Source organism: Geospiza fortis, unplaced genomic scaffold (assembly GCF_000277835.1).
Source record: "Geospiza fortis unplaced genomic scaffold, GeoFor_1.0 scaffold12, whole genome shotgun sequence".
Taxonomy (NCBI): domain Eukaryota; kingdom Metazoa; phylum Chordata; class Aves; order Passeriformes; family Thraupidae; genus Geospiza; species Geospiza fortis.
Genome location: NW_005054323.1, coordinates 245,905 through 266,828, shown reverse-complemented (window position 1 = coordinate 266,828; position 20,924 = coordinate 245,905). Strand labels below are relative to the sequence as shown.

Below are 20,924 nucleotides of genomic sequence, written 5' to 3'. Positions count from 1 at the left end.
GTAAATTCTCACTTCATTTTGCATATTTTATCTACTCAGTTCAGGAATGGACAAATTACTACAGTGGATCGAGGTAGCAACTCTTCTAGTACCTAAAAATGGCAGTACCTATTAGGAACCTTTCTTCAAAATAAGCATCCAATAAACCTTGAGTATTTCTTCCAAGTCTTCTAACACCTAAAGATTGGTTTGTGCTCGGTGATACATTGATGTCCTTTTGTAAGTACTCTAACCCTGTCTAGTAAACAAGCAGATATTCCCTGAATACTATGTAACACCTTCCCTGACACTAACAGCAACATATTTGTATCCTTCTATGGCTGAAACACTCAGGACCAAGAGAGCCGAGGAGGAGAGATAGAAGAAGCTGTAAGGCCAGAGTCACAGATCACCCACAGCCATTGTAACAGAGAGCTGATGCTCCTCTGTCCTGGCAGATAATGATGTGTTAGGAAGATCAGGGATGATAGGTGTCCTGCACTCAGTGCAATCACAGGGTCGAGCCTTTAGCTCTGCCCCGAGGGCTCTGAACCCCACAGCATTCACAAGGTGCCTGGAGAAGGGCATCCCATCTGCAGCAGGACAAGCAGAGGCAAGTTCGCAGTCCCTCAACTTCGGCAGCCCAGGACTGACTGCAGGTATGAGCTGTGACCAAGTCACATCAGTTCCGTGCCACTGCTGGGCAGGGTGAGTTAGCGGGCTGCACTCCTTGAAATGCCACAGCCAGCCCCAGCAGGCATCACACATGAAGCACAAAAACTCTGTGCTCAACTCAGCCTGGCAGGAAAGGGGCTTTCAGCCTTGTGCTCACGCCTGAGAGGAGACATCAGTGCTTTTTTTCAGTGAGGTGTAGTTTCAGACACAGTCAATCTCACTTCTCATCCTGAAGATGTGGTAGGAGCACAGACTTAAGACTCAAATTCACAGACAACTTCTTGGAGAACACATTTCCTTTTTGTCTTAACTTTTTTACCTGAAGAGGAAGATGACTATTTCCCAACTTGCTAATGGCTTTTGCATTATGCGTTCTAATGTAGCACATATCCTTGCTGGAAATGGTTTCCCACATTTATCATGAAGTTGAATTGCACTTTAAAGCTACAGTTTATGCCTCTTTTCACGGCAGAATTTTAGAGAACCCTGGAATTGTACCACACTGAGAAATAAACACAGTGCAAAACAGAGTATATCTTTCAGGAATCACAGAATCATTAAGATTGGAAAAAACATCCCAGATCATGAAGTCCAACTTCTGACTGAATGAGAAAGATGAGAAGATTCAAATTTTCTTTGCAGTGATAGCTTTCCTCTAGAGGCTCCATCCAGAACTGATTTCCCGTTTTAACCAACATGAGTCTTTCCTGCCTATTGATGTCTGTGTGTTTTGAGATTGGCCTCAACATCTGAAACAGGGCTGTGGTAAATGGCAACATTAAACAAACTGGTAAGAGATTTATTCTGGACTGGCAGGTTTTTTATTTTTACTGCAAGACAGAGTCTTTTCAAGACATAGCAAAGCACACAGGTATTCACTGCTCCTGCAGAAGACAGCTTTAACATCTCAACTTTGCAGCTTGTGTCTATTGACAGAATATGTACATAGAAATACATACAGCACTTTCTATGGGAAAAACACAGAAAAGCGTTGTGTGTTTTTATAACAATGGAGAGAAAGTGTACAGAGAAATGCTTGATTTTTTTTTTTCTCCTCTTGGGATGGAGTTCCTGTCTCTGTGTGACATAGTTATTTTTCATTATATAAAAAGGACTATGCCCACCCACAGCGAGCTCTTGGCCTCATCAGAGCAGTCATATATCCCATCTAGATGTCCGCAAAAGCTTTTAAGAAACATTGTTATGCTTTCTGTGGTGTTTCTCTATGGGTATACTATATACAATCATGTATATTAAAATCCACACTGTTCATTAGCTAAAGCATCTCAAGAGTTGAGTTTTCATTTTTAAGAAAGAAGGACAATTATTTGAATGGAAATGCAGTCTCAGGAAAGATATGAATCCTGGGTTTAAATCTTTCCTAGATCTTGATGCTCTGGTAATAAGGAAAGGAAATCCTGGTTCACAAGCTAGGATATAAACCTTCCATGGTCACAAGCTACCCGTTATTCCCTACTCTGCTTTCTGGTTGAATTTCTGAGAGGCTGTATATGTGCAGACCTGGACTTCAAGTTTTGCATGGCATATTAGCTCTCTGGGTAGTCAGTCTAAGGCAGCCATAGATCAAAGCCCATTTGAACATATTCAAACCAAACCCAGATACTACTGTTCTTTGTATTTGGAATTAGCTTTTGAGTTGTTGCTTTTAGGTAAATTAATGAACCATTTAATACTGTGCAAGATAAGCATTTCTGCATTCTGTTACACTTGAGTTACTGAGATTCTTTGTGTGTGTTGTTAAGTTTTGCAAGCTGTAGGAGGACTGTAAGTAAAATTACACTTTTGAACAGTTACTGTGATCTAGAGAAGGTTGATAGTTTGATTCACATGATACAATAGTTTCTTCTCCCTGCCTCTTCAACCCAATGAAAGGTGGGGGAGCAAAGCATCAGGGAAAAATAATGTAAAGACTTATGAAATGAATCCTGTACATGAATGCAAAAAATATGAAGTATACTATTCCATTTTATAGCAAAATTATGGAACAAAGGAAAGTCAATGAGAACTCTAACATTTTGCTTGTTACCTTTAACAGGCAGCTACTCCTTGTGGGCAGAACAAAGTATATGTCCTTAGGCTTTGCTGCAGGGAATAATGCTCATGTTGCAAATACGGAGAAAAATTCTCATCTTTAAGTGTTTAGGCCAGCGAGCACATTAAGGTTGACCCTGATGTCATAAATATAAACTGCAAGAAACAATTACTGAGAAAACTAATTAGACCGGACAAAACTGAACCAGTGTCATAAAAATGCAGCAGATATAAATCATGCTCAGAAAATAGGGGAAGGAAAATACAAAATGCTATGACTCACACCCAAGCAATAACCAGAGAGGGCTCTGGTAAGAAGCGGCCCTCTGGAAGACAGCAAAGTGTACAGATCTCCCACTCCCCAACAAAAAGAAGGAAGCAGAGAATGGGGGAGGGAAAAGGAAACAAAAGATAAGCAAGACAAAGGGTAGGCCTGTTGTCAATTTACTCTGATGAAGCCAATGTTTTCCAGCTGTACTTCTCCAAACTTAACGTAATTACAATCACTACTTCCCTTGTTCTCCCTGGTTCCAGGAATAGGATTAAGAAGGCAAAAGGATTTAGGCAAGTAGGCTTTGCTTTTGATACAGTACCTGACTTGTTAAACACACGGTTTTTGATTAAGGATTTTCAAATTGCCTTTCACCAAGCCAGTGGGTTCATTATGTTTTCCAATTTTGCTATGTTTCATCCTAACAGCTGACTAGGCTGGTCAGGTTGAGAAGGGAATTTACCCACATTCCTCTGTACCCCAAGTGAAGAGAACTGGAGGTTGGTGTGGCAGGGCCTTGTAACTGTGGCTTTAACTGTTGGTTGACTTGGTTTTATAGCTTTTAAACTGATGTTTATTGCTTCTCTATATGTTCAGTAGGGAAGTCTTCTTGAATCCCTGAAGGCATTGCATTATGGTCATAATTATAAACATCTCAGATCTTTGGGGAGTGTGAAAGTATCAGTAGAATACAAGACGAAAAAGAAAAGCCTCTTCTAGGGCACTCTTTATTTCTGTATCAGTCTGTGCCCCCATCTCCAGGCCCCATCTTCTACTTGTGCTGCTGGAGGTACAAGGAGGAAGATTACTAGGATGATGGGAGAAGGGAAATGTAACAGCAGTGCTTGTGATTATCAAATAGTCTGGGTATTTAAGAGGTGTCCTAATTTACACAGGCTGTTGAGAAGCTGAGGAACTATTCTTCAGATTTTCTTTTATTAGGAATATTGATATAACGGCACCATCCTTACTGAAGATGAGATGACCCATCATAATCCAAATGCTGAGTTCTAACATAAAAATACTTTTGTATGCAGAACTTTTGCTATTCCAAAGGATTAGTACATAGACAAAATCTTTGCAGTAACATAGGAATTAAAATGCAGAATCCCTCTTTCATTATTATCATTTTGCTCAGTCTGGGAGAGATTTTCAGAGCAATTTATTTTAAGTCACAGAATTCAGATCAGAATGTAAAGTTTGTCAACTGAGAGTCCACATTGGTAGAATGAGGAAAACAATCAGTGGAGCAATATGCTCCACTGTGTGCTCGGATCCTGCACAGCTTCTGTGTGAGACTGGCAACCAGTTCTACATGTGGTGGCAGCCTTGAAAGTGTGGTTCCTCCATCATAATGCGAAGTGAGATAGGTCTTGCAGCCTTTACCAACCACCTTGTACAGCCAGAATAATACAGCCTTTACTGAATTATTCCATCTTCAGTAAAAGTCCTTCCCCTCCAGAGCTCCAGTAGTAGCTGAGATTTTAAATGCACAGAAGTAAAGCTGTTCAAAAATAGAATTTTTCTCCATGGGAGATTTCAGCATTTTGAGATTATTTGCTGCTTTAAAATAGAGAAAGCAGAGGGAATTTGGTTCAATTTTGTCTAAAGTTTCAACTTGAACTGTTGAAACAGAAAAAAAATCTTCAATAAAATTTAAACAAGTTGGTATCTTAAAATGAATTTTTTATGGAAAATATTTCAATTTGTGAAAATAATTCAAAATATGGGTAAGAGTGTTTATGTATGTGCTTGACTGGGGGAGGGGAAGGATTTTCCCACTTTGGAATGTTAAATTTGTTTCTTTGTTTTAGAAAGCAGAAAGGTAACTGAAAATCACGAAATATTTGAAATTTATTTAACATCATTAATATTTTTCTGTGATTTTTTTACTAGCTTTATACTGGAATTAAAGCTATAGAAATCAAAATTTTGAATGTCCTGACTAATATTTAATTATTAGTAGTATATTTTCTTTCATTCCTACACCTGTTTCCATTATTTTTCTTGTTGAACTTATCTGATAAGGGACTCTAAAAGACAAAAAGTTGTATGTTACTGCAAGTGATATCCAACAAGTCCAAACCTTCATAGATTAAAGGGTGAAACTCCACTGAAGTCAATGGAGCTTTAAATGTTGGCACCACCAGAAAGTTGTCCTGCGGAATGCACTTGAACTATCATATTTTAAATGCTCTTCATTCTCATGACAGACATTACTAAAGGAGTCTCTTTTCAAACACTTATGCTTTTATTATTTTAAAAACCCATTTGGTCAGAGAGGTCAAAAGCTCTTCTCACCACCATAGGGAGTCCGTGGAAATTTCGGCATTCTGAAGCACCACAGGTATCCAACAGCATTAAAACATTAATGATTTTTTTAGTTATTCTTTTTAACTATGCTTTGTTTTTGTCATTAATCTAATTATTTTTTGATTGGAAGGGCAAGCACTCCAGCAGGAAAAATGTCATATTAAAATCAGATTACTTCCAACTAGTCCATAAAAAAAATTCCCCTAGTGAAATGGCCTGATCCCTGATTGCTTTCTATCACTAATGTCATGCTATAATACCATTTTTACGCTGTGTTTCTGGCAATTTTCAGTATTATCTACACAGAAAATAGATTGCAGATCTCCTCCAAAAGCCCAGTGTTTTTCCTACATGGCTGTACAATAAAGCTGGAGTTTTCCCTCCTTGCCTATGTTGATATTTTTCCTTAAAAATAGAAAATAATGAAATCACTCAGTATTATTTCCATGCATTACTTTAGAGCCCCATGGTCCAAACAAGACCTCACTGTGCAAAGCACTGGGGACTCTGCCGGTGCACATAACCCTTGCCTGAAGAGCTTTTGGGCTATGGCCCCACTTCTGTAACCTGGAGCTACTTGGTTGTCCAGTGGGCAGGTTACAGACCTGGGGCTTCATGCACAGGGTGAGGAACGGGGAAAGGATGCTTGGTTGTCCTGCCTGTATGAGCAGGGAGTCCCAGTGATTAAATCCTTTGCCCCAGATTACACAGGAAATCTGTGTCTGACCCTGAGGTGGAAGCCAGATATTCTGTGTGGCACCCTCATCCCCTGACCTATCCGTTCTTGCTCCCTACTGTCATGTTGGCCTCCAGCGCAGAAACCTCTAACCAAGGAATTTTCCATTGAGTTCTGCTGCTGATGAGTTTCTTTCTCACCAATAGGTGGAAACTGACAGCCCGGTTTCTCAGGTGACACAAGGAACGGTTCTGCCATCCCAAATGAGGCAGGAAAAACATCACGCAGAACAAGGAATTTTCCATAAGAAACTGTACCATAGCAACTGAAAAAGACGTTGAAGCACTTTACACTTTCTCAGCTTGTTGCAACCTGTACTTTGATGCAACAGGACATCAGAAAAGTGAAGACTTGGGGTTCTTGTTTTTCTTTTCCTCACTTATTTCTTTGGCCAGGAGAGTGATTGTTTTAACTGGTGCTGCTTGATCATAATGAATTTATTGCAAAATTATGTAACCTTTCCACATCCGTCTCCAAAGTCTGTGCCAGAGCTTGTGTTCTGGCATGCATTGTCATACTATAGCTGGGGAGGGAGAAGGAACTACATCTGCAAACTTCCATAAGAGATCACAAGCTTCTGAAATTGTAGGACAACTAACAAATTAGGATGCAGAAATATTTCCAACAGGCACAGCTGTGCAATATGTGGCATTAAAATAAAGTTGAGTCATTTAGAAGTAGTGATATAGAAGCTAGCAAAAGTTTCTGTCTTTTTTTTATTAAACATATCCCAAATATGAATGTCTAGTGTAACAGAAAAAAAAATCACTGTGCAGGAAAAAGTGACTTGTGTTTGTTTGGATATAGACAAATTCTTTCTGTACTAGGCATAGTATTTATGTAAAATATTGCATAAAATCTTTAAGGGAATTCTTTGCAGTACAGATATTTATCTTCCTGATAACACTGTTAAGAATGAAGAAACATGAATTAACAGGACCTAAAATGCTTAAGTGAGAAAACGGGGGGATACCTGTCTAGCCCTACTAATCACCTGTGGTCTGGATATCCCCTTTCTTTTGAACAGGAGCAGTTTAGTCATCTTCCTTTTCTTTTAGAGTTCATGCTGCACCCTGCCCATATTTTATCTGTCCCCTGTGTTCCTTCTCAGTAAACTCCACAATGGGGATCACCCTCCTCTCCTGTATATCTGCAGATATTAATTACTGAGTGGAGAACTGCAGTACATAGCACACTTTCTATGTGTGTATTCTCTTCTTACTCAGATTCACAACTTGTTCAGTTTCAGAGGTATTTCTGTGCTAAGGCATCCCTTGTTTCTGTGAGAATGTCTGTTTCAGGTTCTCCTCAATGTCAGTGACAAGTCTGTCACTGATTTGGAAATGTTATGTCAGCATCCTACTGAACTGGACTTGAACTAAAAATGCTGGAGCAGGATTTGTCACAGCTCTGCTTACCTAGGGCTTCCAGCAAGGTCTTTATGTGAAAGGACATTTCTTTTAGGACAGTAGCAAGGATAATGCAGATGTTTCAAGCTGCTTCCTCGTATCTACTGCCCTAGCTTTCAATTTGGTAAATTATGGAGGAAAATACCTTTTAAAACAGCATTGAGAAGAGATTTTTCCTAATGATGTTGTCCCAATGCTTAGCTAGAATAGCTCTCATTAGGATGTAATTTACCGTTTTCCCCAGTTTCCACAACAACTGGCGTTTCAAAAGCCTACTTGACACAGTATGAAGGCAAATGATACCCGTAGCCCCTGTTCAGAAATCTTCATTTGTTTACATCTATGAAGGTGTGGAAAGAGAGCTATTGTAAGTAGTTTTGAAGTGCTGGTTGTGGTATGTTAATCCCCAAGGACCTGTTTATTTTTATGGAGGATAGTACATAAAATACTGTAAACTAACATCATAAAGACTGGAAGAAGCAAAGAGTTAGGGCACAGCTAGCAGCAGACCTCACATTTTCCTTTGTTCATGGCAAGTTTTTTCTTTCTTTTTGTTTTTAATAATGTGTCTTAAATTGGGGGATGCTGTGGGTTTCTTAATTGCTTTCTTCAGTAGTTTCTCTTTGTGATAGTTAATCTGGAAGGGCCCCACTTGTTTTGTGAGTGAGGATTACTTTCATGGCATACAAGATAATTCTGAATGCAATGCAAGAGAAGTAGTGTTGTTTTAAAAGCATTTTTTCTGAATGTATTGCCGATTTATTTGATTTTAGAGTGCATTATAATGCACTTTAAGGAGGTCAGAATCAGTAAAATTACAAAGAAGTACTTATTGCAGTCACACTCATATCTGAAGACTTCCCAGTTGAGATTTTGAACCTAAGATGGCAGTGAGAAGTTTGTGCCATTGTTTTCAAAATATACCAAGTAAGAATCTTGATGAATACATAACTTATGCTTTATAGCTTTAAGACGCTATTCAAGTAGAAAATAACTGATTTTTTTTTAAATCCACTACTATTATGAAACAGCTAGGTATGCATTTCTGGCCTTATTCTCAAGGTGGGGAAAACTGTCATATAGGGATTCACTCAGCAGAAGCGTTATAAGAGTTGTTTGCCAAAATGCTTATGATAAATACCTTTTAATCTCCATGTGTGTGTGTGTGTGTGTGTTTGTGTGTGTGTATCTAGTGTTCAGAAGCAAACAATGTTGTCTCTGTGCAGTTTCACTGTAAGGAAAAATGAAAATCAGTAATAGTTATTTTTGCAGTTAGAGCTTGTTATATTCTTGGAACATATGGCTGAATTACCATGCTCTTACTGAAGAAAATGTTACAAGAAGGGAGAATAAATATGACAAGTAATGATGAGAGGAATGCACTAGTCTATAAGTTAGTTTAGAGTGGTACATGGGAAAACATTAGAAAAATTACCCAACAAATCTTGACATTGGTTTATAAATAATTATTTTATCTTCTGACCCTTCCTCCTCATTAAAATTCTGAATGACAGGCTAGAAACACAGAGCCCTGGAAATTGCCTAAGGGCCGTTCTGTGGATGTTAGACTACCAAAACGCAAAGTATCCCTCAGGTTTGACAACAGACTTCAGACATGTCCCTCCTAAAAGCAAGTCTGTACTTGCCCTCCTGCTGGTGGTGGTCTTGCAGGAGGCAGCAGTTAACAAACACTGCCTGCAAAGTGCTCTGTTAGGCCACCCTGGCGACATCTTGGCCTCAGTGTTTTAGCTAAGTGCAGGCCAGGGGCATATCAAAGGACAACACCCATTTCCTTGGCTGCAACTGTCAGTTCAAGCAGCTTGAGGAAAGAATTCAGCCTTTTTACTGATAACAGTAAAAATCATGGCAATTTTTACTATTTCCTTTAGTGGTAAGCGGGTGGGGTACTCTGCCATTACAGTGCAACAAATGTGGCAGCTGTTTGTGTCGGTTACTGCTGCTTAAAATGTTTCCCAACTAAGTGAGCGAGTACATAGGCAAACTGGCGATTGTAGCTGTGGAAGACAACTTGAACTTCGGGAGGAAGGGGAGAAAACCCCTACATTTTGCCTATCTTAGTTCTGTGCAGGCTAAAGTGGCTGTAAATATCATGGTGTACAGTAGTTGGAACAAAACAGTTTTGTTTTTTAAGAGCAGTAGTCATATACATGCTGGGTGAGAAAAGAACCTTTCTGGTCCATGTGTTTCTGGCATCTTGCAGAGACTGCCAGAATTACATTTGCATTAATTTCAGTCTACAACTAGTATTAAAGAAGATTCAACTGAAAGTACTTTCCAAATATAAAGAGCACAGGGGATAAAAAGGACTATGATTTATGGCGACATCTATTAAGCTTTTACAGAATATCATATGTGTATACTAGTTATCAACATAAAATGAACTGGTACTAATTGGGCAAGCTGCCAACTCAGTCTTGTTATAAGTGTAACAGCCTTCTTTAGGTCACATTCATTTTACTGACATTGTATGTCAGATATTGAATAAAGTTCATTCAGCTGTTTCTGCCGTTGTTCTTGTTTGCCCTGCTATGTATGTGTGCTGCTATCAGTGAAAGTTCATGTTTCAGCAAAGATTGGGTCTGTGTGCTTTGGGAAATATATGTCTCGGGTGTCTGCCCAGTGGCCACTTCTCCAGCAACAGCATGACTGTGGGAGGGCATCCTTTGATTGAATCACGCCTGGTGTTTTCCTCATTCATGAAAACTGACTGGAACAAAATGTTCAAAGCTCTTTCTTTCTCCCTTTCCTCTTCTTTTTTTCCCTCTATCTCCTACTGTCTTTCAGTTCCATGCCTCAAAAGGCTGTAACTGGGTTCATTATTGTGTGAGAAATCATCAGCAAACATCCATGCATTTTGCCTCATTTGGGCAGCTCCTGTTCTTTAGTCACAGCTGGTTGGCTCAGCACACTATAATTATCAAGTCAAAACTAAGATGCTTTTAGGTAGTGAAAACATATTGGCAGAGACTGAATTTGTCCTCAACGTTGACATGGGCTGCAGGTTTAAAAGATCCATTTGGTGGTGGATTTTTGGCTCTGTTGGTTCTGGGGCTCTGACAGTTTGTTATCACACTGGACTCTGTGGGAAGCTGTTGTTATCCTAAAGGAGTATATGTCTTTGTTTTTCATTAGTTCCTGACACGCTGTATAGTTAACTCTGGATCAATGTATCTGTGTTCATTCTTTTCTCTAAAATAAAATTTTATTGATGTGTGGGAGGGGATTTACATGTGTTAGTGAGAATTTACAAAGGCCTTACTTAAACAGAGTCTGAAGGAACCCTTGTTGATACCAAACAGACCTGTGTGTTTGCTGTCTGCAGTGGAACCAAGACATCTCCGATGCTAGTTTAAACACACCTCCATTTGACAGACTGACCATGGCTGACTGAGTGATGGGTGCCTGGCTGTCCCTAGCCACGAGGGCAGACAGAGAGAGGCATTGCCTATGATCCACTAAAGGACAAGTGGCCCTGGGCTCTATGTTGTGCAGCTCAGTTGCAAGGAGCTGAATGTAATGGAGACTTCCTCCCTCACCAAATTTATTTTACCAAAGGTGTAGAATTCCTCCTTATTTGTCTGAAACATAGAGAAACAAAATTTCTGCTGGCAGATAGTGCAATCCAGAGCTAAAGTGAATGAAAGGAGATTTCTTATATTCTTTGCTACCCTTGTTGGCTAGGTGTATCTGTTTTCATGAAAATAACATGCCGAACCAAGACAGAAGAGAAAACATGTGACTTTTTTCCTGCAAAAGAAATTATCTGAGAAAGTCCTCCTGTTCCCACTGACAAGTCACAGTTTTCTTTTCTGACTTTATCATGGAGCAGGCTAGGTTTTCTATTAGGACAATTAGAATAGGCTCTCATCTCATTGCTATTTAAAAAAACCACAAAAATCTTTAGTGTTCTCAAATCTGGCTGGGCTATAGTTTAGTCTCATTTACAAATAATACCCAAGTAGGAGTACCACTGTTTGCTTATGCAAAGGTCAATGCAAGGAGCATGGTACAGTGTCATTTGCATCCTTCCCTAGGACTTGGGAAGGTTGTCAGACCCTGAAGAAAATCACCCAGACTAGAAACTTCATGACCTCTACAAAGGAAATAATTTGTTTTGTATAAACATATACTTTATTATTTTAGTTCTTTGGAGGATGCAGGAGAGAAGAATTGAGTCAGCAGAGGAGGTGATGTGTGGTCTGCAATAAGAAATAAGGTCTTTTCAAACTTGAAAAATTAAGCATGTGCTATGCTTGTGTAGAAACGTAGAATTTTTTTTCCCAAGTGCGTTTATAGCAAGACAAAAGAAAAGTAATCTTTTCCTTGCAATTGGTAGGGCTTTGATCCTGAAAAACCCCCAGCATGTTCAGTCTTGCAAACCCTTTGTGAATCCATTTTGTTGACCTAAAAGGGAAGTCTTGCAGGTCTTTTAGTTTGAAGGTAGTACAATGTAATAATCTTCTGACTGCACTGTGACTGCTGTAGAGGTATCTGTCACAGCCCAGTGGTAAAGATGAATTTTCTGGGTGTGCCTTGCATACCCATGTGCTGCCAATTACATCATAAGCATTGGAATTCTGAAACAGTAGCAGTGCCAAGGGGAAAATGCCCTATGTGTATGGCATGCCCATAAGCCTCTGTGTATGGCATGTTACAAAACAAAAAGATGTGCCACTCCGGCATTGAAAAAAAAGCAGAACAAGTACCTCACCATGGAAGAAGGCAGAAATGCTGAAGGACAGCAAGTCTGTAAAAGGGAATAGCTGCTTGTCCAGGTTTGTTCACCTTTTATGATGTTTTGGTCTTCTCTCCTGTCACATGAGGCTCAGGCAGTATAATGCTAACCCCTTCTATGTCCTCATAGGACAGAGGGTGAACAGATGTTCCTGCCATCTCAATGTGTAGGAAGACTTGAGATGTAATTTCTTCATTCTGATGAGTTTGTTTTTTAGTAAATAACGCAGGATGAGGAAGATTTTATAATTTGGTTGTTTGCAGCATCCAGTGTCTTTATCTGTCATTTGGAGATCCTCCTCAGAAATGGCTAAACGCTTAACTTTTCTTTGTGTTTAAAGATCACTTATGGCAAAATCCAGGGGAGAAAGGGGTACGCACAGAATTATAAGAACAAACAACCATGTGGCAGCAAAGCCTTAGCTGCATGCAGTTAAAGAAGCAGGCAGAGACTGAGCCTTGTGCTTATGGAAGGGTTTATTTCAATTGGCTAAAAGAAAGCAAAGCATAGGGTAAAAATTTGTAAGATTCAGGTTTCCTTTCTTCCTTTCCTTCCACACAGTATGTTGCAACCTGATAGAACTGTAAAAGGAATTGGGAAAAAGACTTAAGAAAAAGGTAAATAATTTCTTCAAAAGTGATCTATAAGACTGGGTTCTGTTATGCTGCTATGATTTTTTTTCATTAATATTCTCTTTTCAGTTAGCTGCAAAAGGGCAGACCTACCCATGTAACATGGTTGATCAGATGCTATGCTGTCTTTCAGATAGTTCAGAAAATGGTAAAGATTGAGTATGTGCTTAACTTTTAAAAAAGGGCATAGAATTTCCACTTGAGCCAAGCATATGGTTAATTCTTTCACAAGCTTGAAAGCTCCATTTCCTTTTCATATTTAGTTTTGAAAGGCCATCAGTAAAACCCTTCTGTACTCCCTCATGTAGAGCTGTTATCGATAGGTAAGGCTTTATAAAGCCTTACCTAGCAGTAACAATAAAGACCACTCCTTTGCACCTGCCTGGGGTCCCTACATCGCTCATTATTGCAACATAAAGCCACAAAATTATTTCCTTTTCCTTTTAAAATGAGAAGAGAAAAAGCAAAGCAGAGAAATGTGGATCAAAATCACTGCAATCTCCTTTGAATCTCACCTTTATACCCATTTACTCTAAGCTTGAATATGGCTCATCTCTGGAGGTAGTTTCTTTCAGGTCCTACTTCTCAGGCCTGCATCCTGGGATGCCTTTCAGCCTATATCTGTTTCTGAAAATAGAGATTGAAAAGAGTTAATATTTAGAAGACAATGTGTTCATTGGCCCTTCTCCCTCTGCAAGTATCTATTATATGAGATATGCTACATGGTATTCTCCCATCCTTTGCCAAGTATTCCTATTTCTGTAATACAGAAGATTCCTAAATATTAGCATCGTGTGGAGGGAATGGATTTCCAAGTCTGAACAGGAAGGGTGTTCATGTTGAGATCATTGTCTCCAGTTAAATATGAAAGACAGACCAGATTCACCCCCATGAAATACTAACAGGTTTTACACAGGAACTCACACACAATAACCTCTAAGTTAAATGATGATTAACCTCTTGGAAGAAGTGTATTGAGATTGGCATTTATAAATTAAGTGTATACTTATCTGCAAAGGTAGTTATTGTCAAAATTCCAGCTCAGTTTTTTGCTTAAAGCTGATTTACTATACTGTGCTAAAAAGCTTTTAGTAGGCTGGAAACATCATAGAAAGAGAAACGCAGGATCATTAATATATGGTACTTTTTCTGAAAACAGCCAAATTAAGCTTTCAGCTATTCCGATATATCCCAATTATTTTAGCATGCAAAAGATCAGTTTTAGCTTGCTTGAGGGTCTTGTTCACCTCAATTTTTTAATATGCACGGGCAAGTTTCTGTATAGATAAACTGTTTACTTTATTTTATTTTATTTTCCAGGAAGGGTGAATTAAGTTCATCAGACTCATGCATTTAAGACAATGATAGCATTTTTGTTAGTATTTATCCTTAAGTAATGCTTATTTGAATATAGGGATGTAATAAATTATGGCATCACGGCTATCTATAGCCAAGCTGACAGGATCTTGGTCAACTAAACCAAATAAATTACAGTAAAAAAAATAATAAAGTAAAATGACTCACCGGGAATCAAGTAGCAACCCCAAAAGACAGTAAACACTTGTGTTCTGGACAGCAAAGAGCCATGCCAGCTACAGCAAAATGAGTTTACAGTGGACAAGATCTGTGGTGCCCTTGCTGCTCTGGGCAGGTAAGAACTGGGCATCCTCCAAGGTGGTGCAGCGCTCTGTTACAAAAGGAAGCCTAATTCTAACCCAGGAAAATAAAAATTCTGGGGTTTAAATATATGTCCTGGGAGGACTTAAGCTGTAAACAAAGCAACTGAAAGGTTAAGCTGCAGCAATTACAGATTTATTTGATTTACCAGATGTAACTCCAGACAGGTAGGAAGTAAGGGCCTGGGAATTATGCCATTCCCCTGACAGTCACTTGGTTGTCTTTCATAAATGCCTCCAGTTCATCCAGGAAGATCACTTCTTCTTCAACCTGGCATGAGATCCTAAGTGGGCCATCCCTTCCTTAAAGCCCATTTAGGATCTAATGCTTGTGGGAAACCTGACAAATCACTGATGGCCACCCAAGAGATAACTGGTTTACAGCTCTTGAATGATTCTGTGTTTTTTTCAAAGGCACAAAACAAGACTCAAAGTGCTTCAGAAGATGGACTTGCACAGGTGATGTGACAAGGCCCAAGTGCCTTTCTGGCCTTATTGTTCTGTGAATCCTCCCTACTCAGTTTTCTGCAGCTGGTACCATCCAGCAGCTTTCGTTTAGAGCAGAGTACCAAGGTACTGAGAGGAGATTTTCTGTCAGCTTATTTTAGTCCAGTTGAAAAAGTGTGAGTTGGTTCTCAGTTGTGGACTATTACATATATGTATACATAATGGTGTGTGTGTGTGTATATACATACACAAATATATGTATATGTGAACATTTATATACACATACATATATATATATAAACAAAAAATGTATATATATTTAGACATGAAAACATTGTTCATTTGTACCTACAACAGCTGGGCATGAGCCTTACACGAGCAACTCTTGTTGCTACACTGTAGAAATTAAACAACAATTGCACTACACAAAAATTCATATAGGATAATAAGTAATGAATGTTGTATGGGGTAAATGCATCAAATAATCAGAAATATACAACTGAGCTGACCTATTTCTGCATCCAGGGAAGGCTGGCAGGTCAAAAGGTTGAAAAAAAATAAAGGCATTGTTTTTGGCTTTTCTTGCCGTGTTAGAGAGTAGCTATCTCAATGAGCCAAAATTTCTATTCTGGCAATAGCTTGTAGAAACTGCAGACATGCTGCTGTTTCATAATCTGATGGCCACCAGTCTTGACTTGCTGCATGTTCTTTGTGGTAAATTTGTATCCTTCTGCTATAGGATTCCAGCAGAAACTTCTTCTTTGTGAGTGGCAAATGCTGCAAAAATTTGATACAGTATCTAAACAATCACTTGGCCATTTACATCTGTATTTTTCTAGCAAGGTCTTAGAAATAGTTCAGTCCACAGTTGCAATAGAAATAGTGGGAAAAGAAATGAAGAAATTTGCAAAACTTTTTTCTGTGGGACCTTGTGTCACATCACAGGCTGAGTGTTTTCTATGACTGCTTTTTAATTATGCAGCTGTGGTTATGTTTATAACATCACCTTGCCAGGTTTCTTGGCATCTTGAAGGTTCTCATTCTCTTTGCAGAGCCCTGGTACAACAATTTTCATCAGGACTGTCCCACATGCACACCACTAGCAAAATTTAGAACAGTATCCTCATAAGCAGACTTGGCTGGTAATTTAAGTGGGTGTGCAACACAAAAGGATCTTACAGTGTTGGTAGTTCAGTGAGCAGTAATGCCTGTCAGCTGTTGTCTGTTTATTGTCCGTCAGTGAGTCCATGTTTCAGTCTCTTCGCGAATCTCATTACTCTTCTCATGAGGTAGATGGGAATACATTTGAAACCTACAACACTTATGATATTGTGATTGAGTGAAGTCTACAAGATGAGATACTCACATGAATACCGCATAAGTATTTCATTTTTGTGCTCCTTAGGAAGTCCAGCCTTGAAAGGACTAGTGTAATCTATGGATGTAAAGAGATATAGGGAGCTGATTTTATGTTTTTATCACAACCTTATGGAGAGTGGCTTCCAGTTGGAAAAAAAAATCCACTGGAAACAACTTCTTTTAAAGGGATATTTAAAAATTTTCCAGAGAAAAGTCAAGGCAATAACTGGTGAACTGAAGAAAATGCTTTCCTGGGGGAAGGAACTCCTGTCTCTTTGCCTCACCAAGAAGGGCAAGAAGGATGTTGATTACATGTGTTCAATACCAAATCTGAAAAGGCTACTAAAACTACCAGAGAAAGTCCACTAAAGACAAAAGGAGGCATATATGAGCCAGACAAGTTAATGATTAAGAGACAAAGAAAAGGCATGCATTTTCATTAACAATGAAATGATTATGCATGAAAACAAGGGGATAGTACAGACTTTCAAATCAAGACTGGCACAGTCTCTTTCTGGAGACAGTCTTCTGCCACATACAAGTCATTCAGCTTGATATTATGCTCCATATAGTTTAGAAAGTCAGCTTTGATGGTATAATGGTCATGTGTGGTGGTAAAATGTTAAGACCTATTGTTTGTGACCAAGGGGAAACACTTTCACTCTGTCACATTTAATTTTTTACATATGGGGAAAAAATGTTAATAATTTATACTGTATCTTGCTGTCCCTGGCTGGATTCATTCATATCCAGCTCAGGGAATTCAATGTGATGAGGTGATCTTGAGTTGCCTGTTCTGCTGGAGCCAATTCCAGAATGTGGTGTGACCCTCTCTGTTCAGCCTCACATCACAGGTAGGTCGCCTAGGGAGTGCAGTCCCATACTGGAAATATATATTGCATCATTTCCAGTGTGACATACTGTCTGCTAGTGAGTGAAATACCTAAAGGTCCAACACTTTTGGTGAGATGCTTCTGAGAACATGAGATGAGAAGAGAGACTTTTTCTGTAGTTGTAATCCCTCTTGTTTCTGGTTCCCTGAATTCATCCAAGGGAGCCCCCTGCTTTTAAGGATATAGCTGTGTGTGTATTATTTTAACTTAGCCTCTTTTCGGCATTTACCCTTCATTAATTTGTTTTGTCTTGCTTCACATTTTATATGAAGCGAGGTGTAACTTTCTTGGCTTTCAACTTAATGAAGCCTATTTTTTTTACAGTTATCAGTTAAGATTTAAAACCAGAGATTATATGCTCTTAAAAGTACAAATAGCAGGTCAAATGCAATTGCCATTTAGAATCAAGGGAAGGAGATACATAGATGTCATTTGAATGTTTGTGTACCTTTTCTTGTGAGACAGTGTTGTGAGATTACTTTTTTCTTTATTTCCTCTTTGGCCAAATTCTGCATTGTTTCTTCATGTCCTCTTTGGCCAAATTCTGCATTGTTTCTTCAGTGTAAATCCAGGACTTTAACAGAGATAATTTGCTTTATCCTGATAGTAACTGAAAGCGGATTTTGACCTGAATTTTCTAGTGTATCTCCTGCTCAAGTATCCTCCCACTTAAGACAGTGTCATTATGGCTGGGGCCCTGAATGTGCTAAATGGATTTTTTCCTTAGCTTATATATCCATCACATCATATGTGTTTGATTTAGTTACATTGTTCTTATGTTTAAGCTCTGCCCATTTAGTCATACTGTAGTTTTTTATTTGCTTGGTAATTCAGCACAGTTCAAAAAGGTAACAGTAATGGATAGACCATAACAAGTTACAAATACATTCTGTGCAGATCTCTTCTGCACCTTGCTGTGTTTCAGCTTTTACAGTTTGGTTTACGGGATGGATTGTTTATTCGACTGCCTGGTTTATATGAGTGTTTAACAGCAGCTGTAAGTGTACTACCAAGAAGTATTGAGTGTGTTTTTTATTTATTTTTACTCTATTGTTTGTAAAGTCCTCCAGGAGCTTCACAAAAAAACTTCTTTGTGCTGCTGGGCCAAACATTAGCAGTATAATGGGCTCAAAATGGAGAGAACCCACACAAAATTCAGACTGTCTTCATCACCGAGTCTTTGGCAGCTGTGGGCAGAAAAAAATTAAAAACTGCCTTTGCTGCCTTTCTCCTCTTTGGATGGCAAGTTTTTAGGGGATAGGGGGTAGCACTCATTTGTTATCAATCATTTTTAAAGCTCAGGTGATGAGATGTGCCACACTCTGGAGCTCAGGTGCCATGCCAGGGCAGCAATCTTTCAGGTCTGCTGGTCTACCTTGTGACCAGTATTAGCAGAGGCCAGCAATGCTGGTCATCTTGTGTCCATGGGGAAAAGGAGTGTTTTGGTTCAGGCCTATCTTGTGCTGACTGCATTTTGAGCCTTTCTTGCAAAGCCAGTGCTGAGGAGGAAATGAAAAAAAAAGCAACTTCATACTGACTGCAGGGGACCTGCTAAGGTAGCTGAGATAGCTGGCCAAATAAAGCATCACCATGACAAAACTTAATTTTATGCTAGACCAGTATGTGACAAGAGTGAAAAATGTAGCTACCATGCAGTCTCATTTCATATGTACCTAATGAGATGTGCAGCCTCTCCTAGAAGACTTGCCACTGGAAAAGGAGGCTATGAAAATCCCCCCTGCAGCCACCATCTGTGGGGAAAGCAGTAAAGCCTGGTGAGTCTGGTGGGCTGTGAGGAGAATCCAGTCTTCCCCCTCCATGCACAGGACACAGGGAGCCTGCTTGCCTGCTGGCCAGGGGCCTTCTGGCAGGTGCCAGCAGATCTGGTGGAGATCTGTCCCTCAGGTGTGTGCCCACCTCAAGATGGCACATGTGTGCTGGATTGCTCACTCTGGAGCCTGCTCCAGCACCAGATTTCCCTCATGTCCACACACAGGGAAATGAAACGTATTTACACCCAGTGCGCTCAGGTTAGGTTGCTGTAGCCTTAGGGTGTGGGATACACAATTTCTTCTCATGTAGGCTGTGGTCCTTTTCTCCAAATGCTGGTGATAGGAATAGGGACAGGCTGTGCCATTTCTCCCTGCTAATGTTATCATCAGCGCTCCTCCTTTAGTCATGGAGGCAAGGTGGTTTTTGTGTAAGTGGTCACCTGGTTTGGAATAGGCCTGTGACCAAGTATGGAGGCAGGTGTCGGTCTGCATCTGGTTAGATCCTAAATTATTGGCAGGGTTCAGTTCTGGTCCCTGCAGCTGAGCAGCCAAGGTGGGATTTTCACCCTTGCAAAGACAGCCTGATGCCTGTGCACTGCTATTTAATTTTCTGTGTTTAGAATTTAAGTTGCAAATGGGCTTCTTCCAGGCAGGGTTAAATTTCAGCGTTTGCAAAGACAGCTAAGTGCACTGAGGTTAAAATCATCAGCAGATGCTGTCTGGATTGTACAATTTCAGCAACACAAGCTGTCCACCCTATTGGCAGCTAAACTGCCCTTAGAACTGCTTTATTTATCTTCAACATTGTAAATTGATAATATAGTCTACAAAATTTAGTACAGTATTTTAAATATTAAAGATTTTAATGGAAGCTTTTGCTGAAAGGACAATGTAAAATAAGTAAAAAAAAAATGTTCCTGGGCTTCAGGGTTTGAATCAATTGATTCTGGGCAGCAGTTGAACTAAGGTTCTGTCCGCAACGTGGGCTAAAGCCTTTGTCCATCTTTTGTTTCTTTTACTTCAGATCAATACTGTAAATCATGTTTGTGAGAAACGTGGGAAAGCAGTGGTTTGCTTACAAGCAGTAAGTAAACCAGACAGTTAAGTTGCATTTAGTTTAAAGAGGACACATTGGGTTTTCTTAGAGAACACCTTTGGTTTAGGTTAATTTTAAAACTTTTTTGATTTGTACAGGAGAGTTCTGCTATTGTTAAAGGTACAGAAGTAGAAAAGGTGTGAGAAAGGCTTCATTTGTTTTCTGATTCACTGTCTTAATGTTTTTTAAAAAGTAGCATTAGGTATTATGTATGCTTTGCAGCAGACTCCTAACATCCACGATGATAAATGGCCTGTTCCCAGGTGACTCTTGATTCCATGTCTTATCCAAAAAATGCACTACCCTCCAAATACAAAGGTATAAACTCAGTCTTTTTCGCAGAAAGTGGTAAAAACTAACATGTGGGCTCTTTGATTCCTTCCCTACTTTACAGGCAATCCTATCTCCATGTGGCTGTAAGCATGGGCTCCATCCCATCCTGAAATTGCAGCTCCCTTCTGATCTCTATTTTGTCTTCTTTTACAGTTGTGCATCACATCAAGCGCCACAATATTGTTCTTAAAAGAGAACTGGGAGAAGGAGCCTTTGGGAAAGTCTTTCTGGCGGAATGCTATAACCTGTGTCCTGAGCAGGGCAAGATCTTGGTGGCAGTGAAGGTAAAAGTGTCTAGGGTTACCATTATTAATTCATGGTTGCAACTAATGCTGTTTTATTTGTAAATGATCATGTTTGCCTATTCCATAATCCAGTGTAACTGTTCTGAACATGTAGAAGAGTTCACAAGGCTAATGGAGTGTTAAGAGAATTTGGTATTTGATCTTGCTGTGGATTATAAAATGAGACCTGAATCATATAAGGGAAGGGAGGAAATAGATTGCATCGCGAGGGGGCAAAATC

General features: G+C 39.4%; 1 protein-coding gene across 1 annotated transcript in view; it reads left to right on the top strand.

Annotated features, from left to right (window-relative positions):
* NTRK2 (neurotrophic receptor tyrosine kinase 2) overlaps positions 1-20,924 on the top strand; it is a 179,091-nt gene that overhangs the window by 106,605 nt on the left and 51,562 nt on the right. The window contains exon 12 of the mRNA XM_014306955.2: positions 20,553-20,683. Coding sequence (XP_014162430.1) covers positions 20,553-20,683 — 131 coding nt within the window. The remainder of the gene's footprint in view (positions 1-20,552; positions 20,684-20,924) is intronic.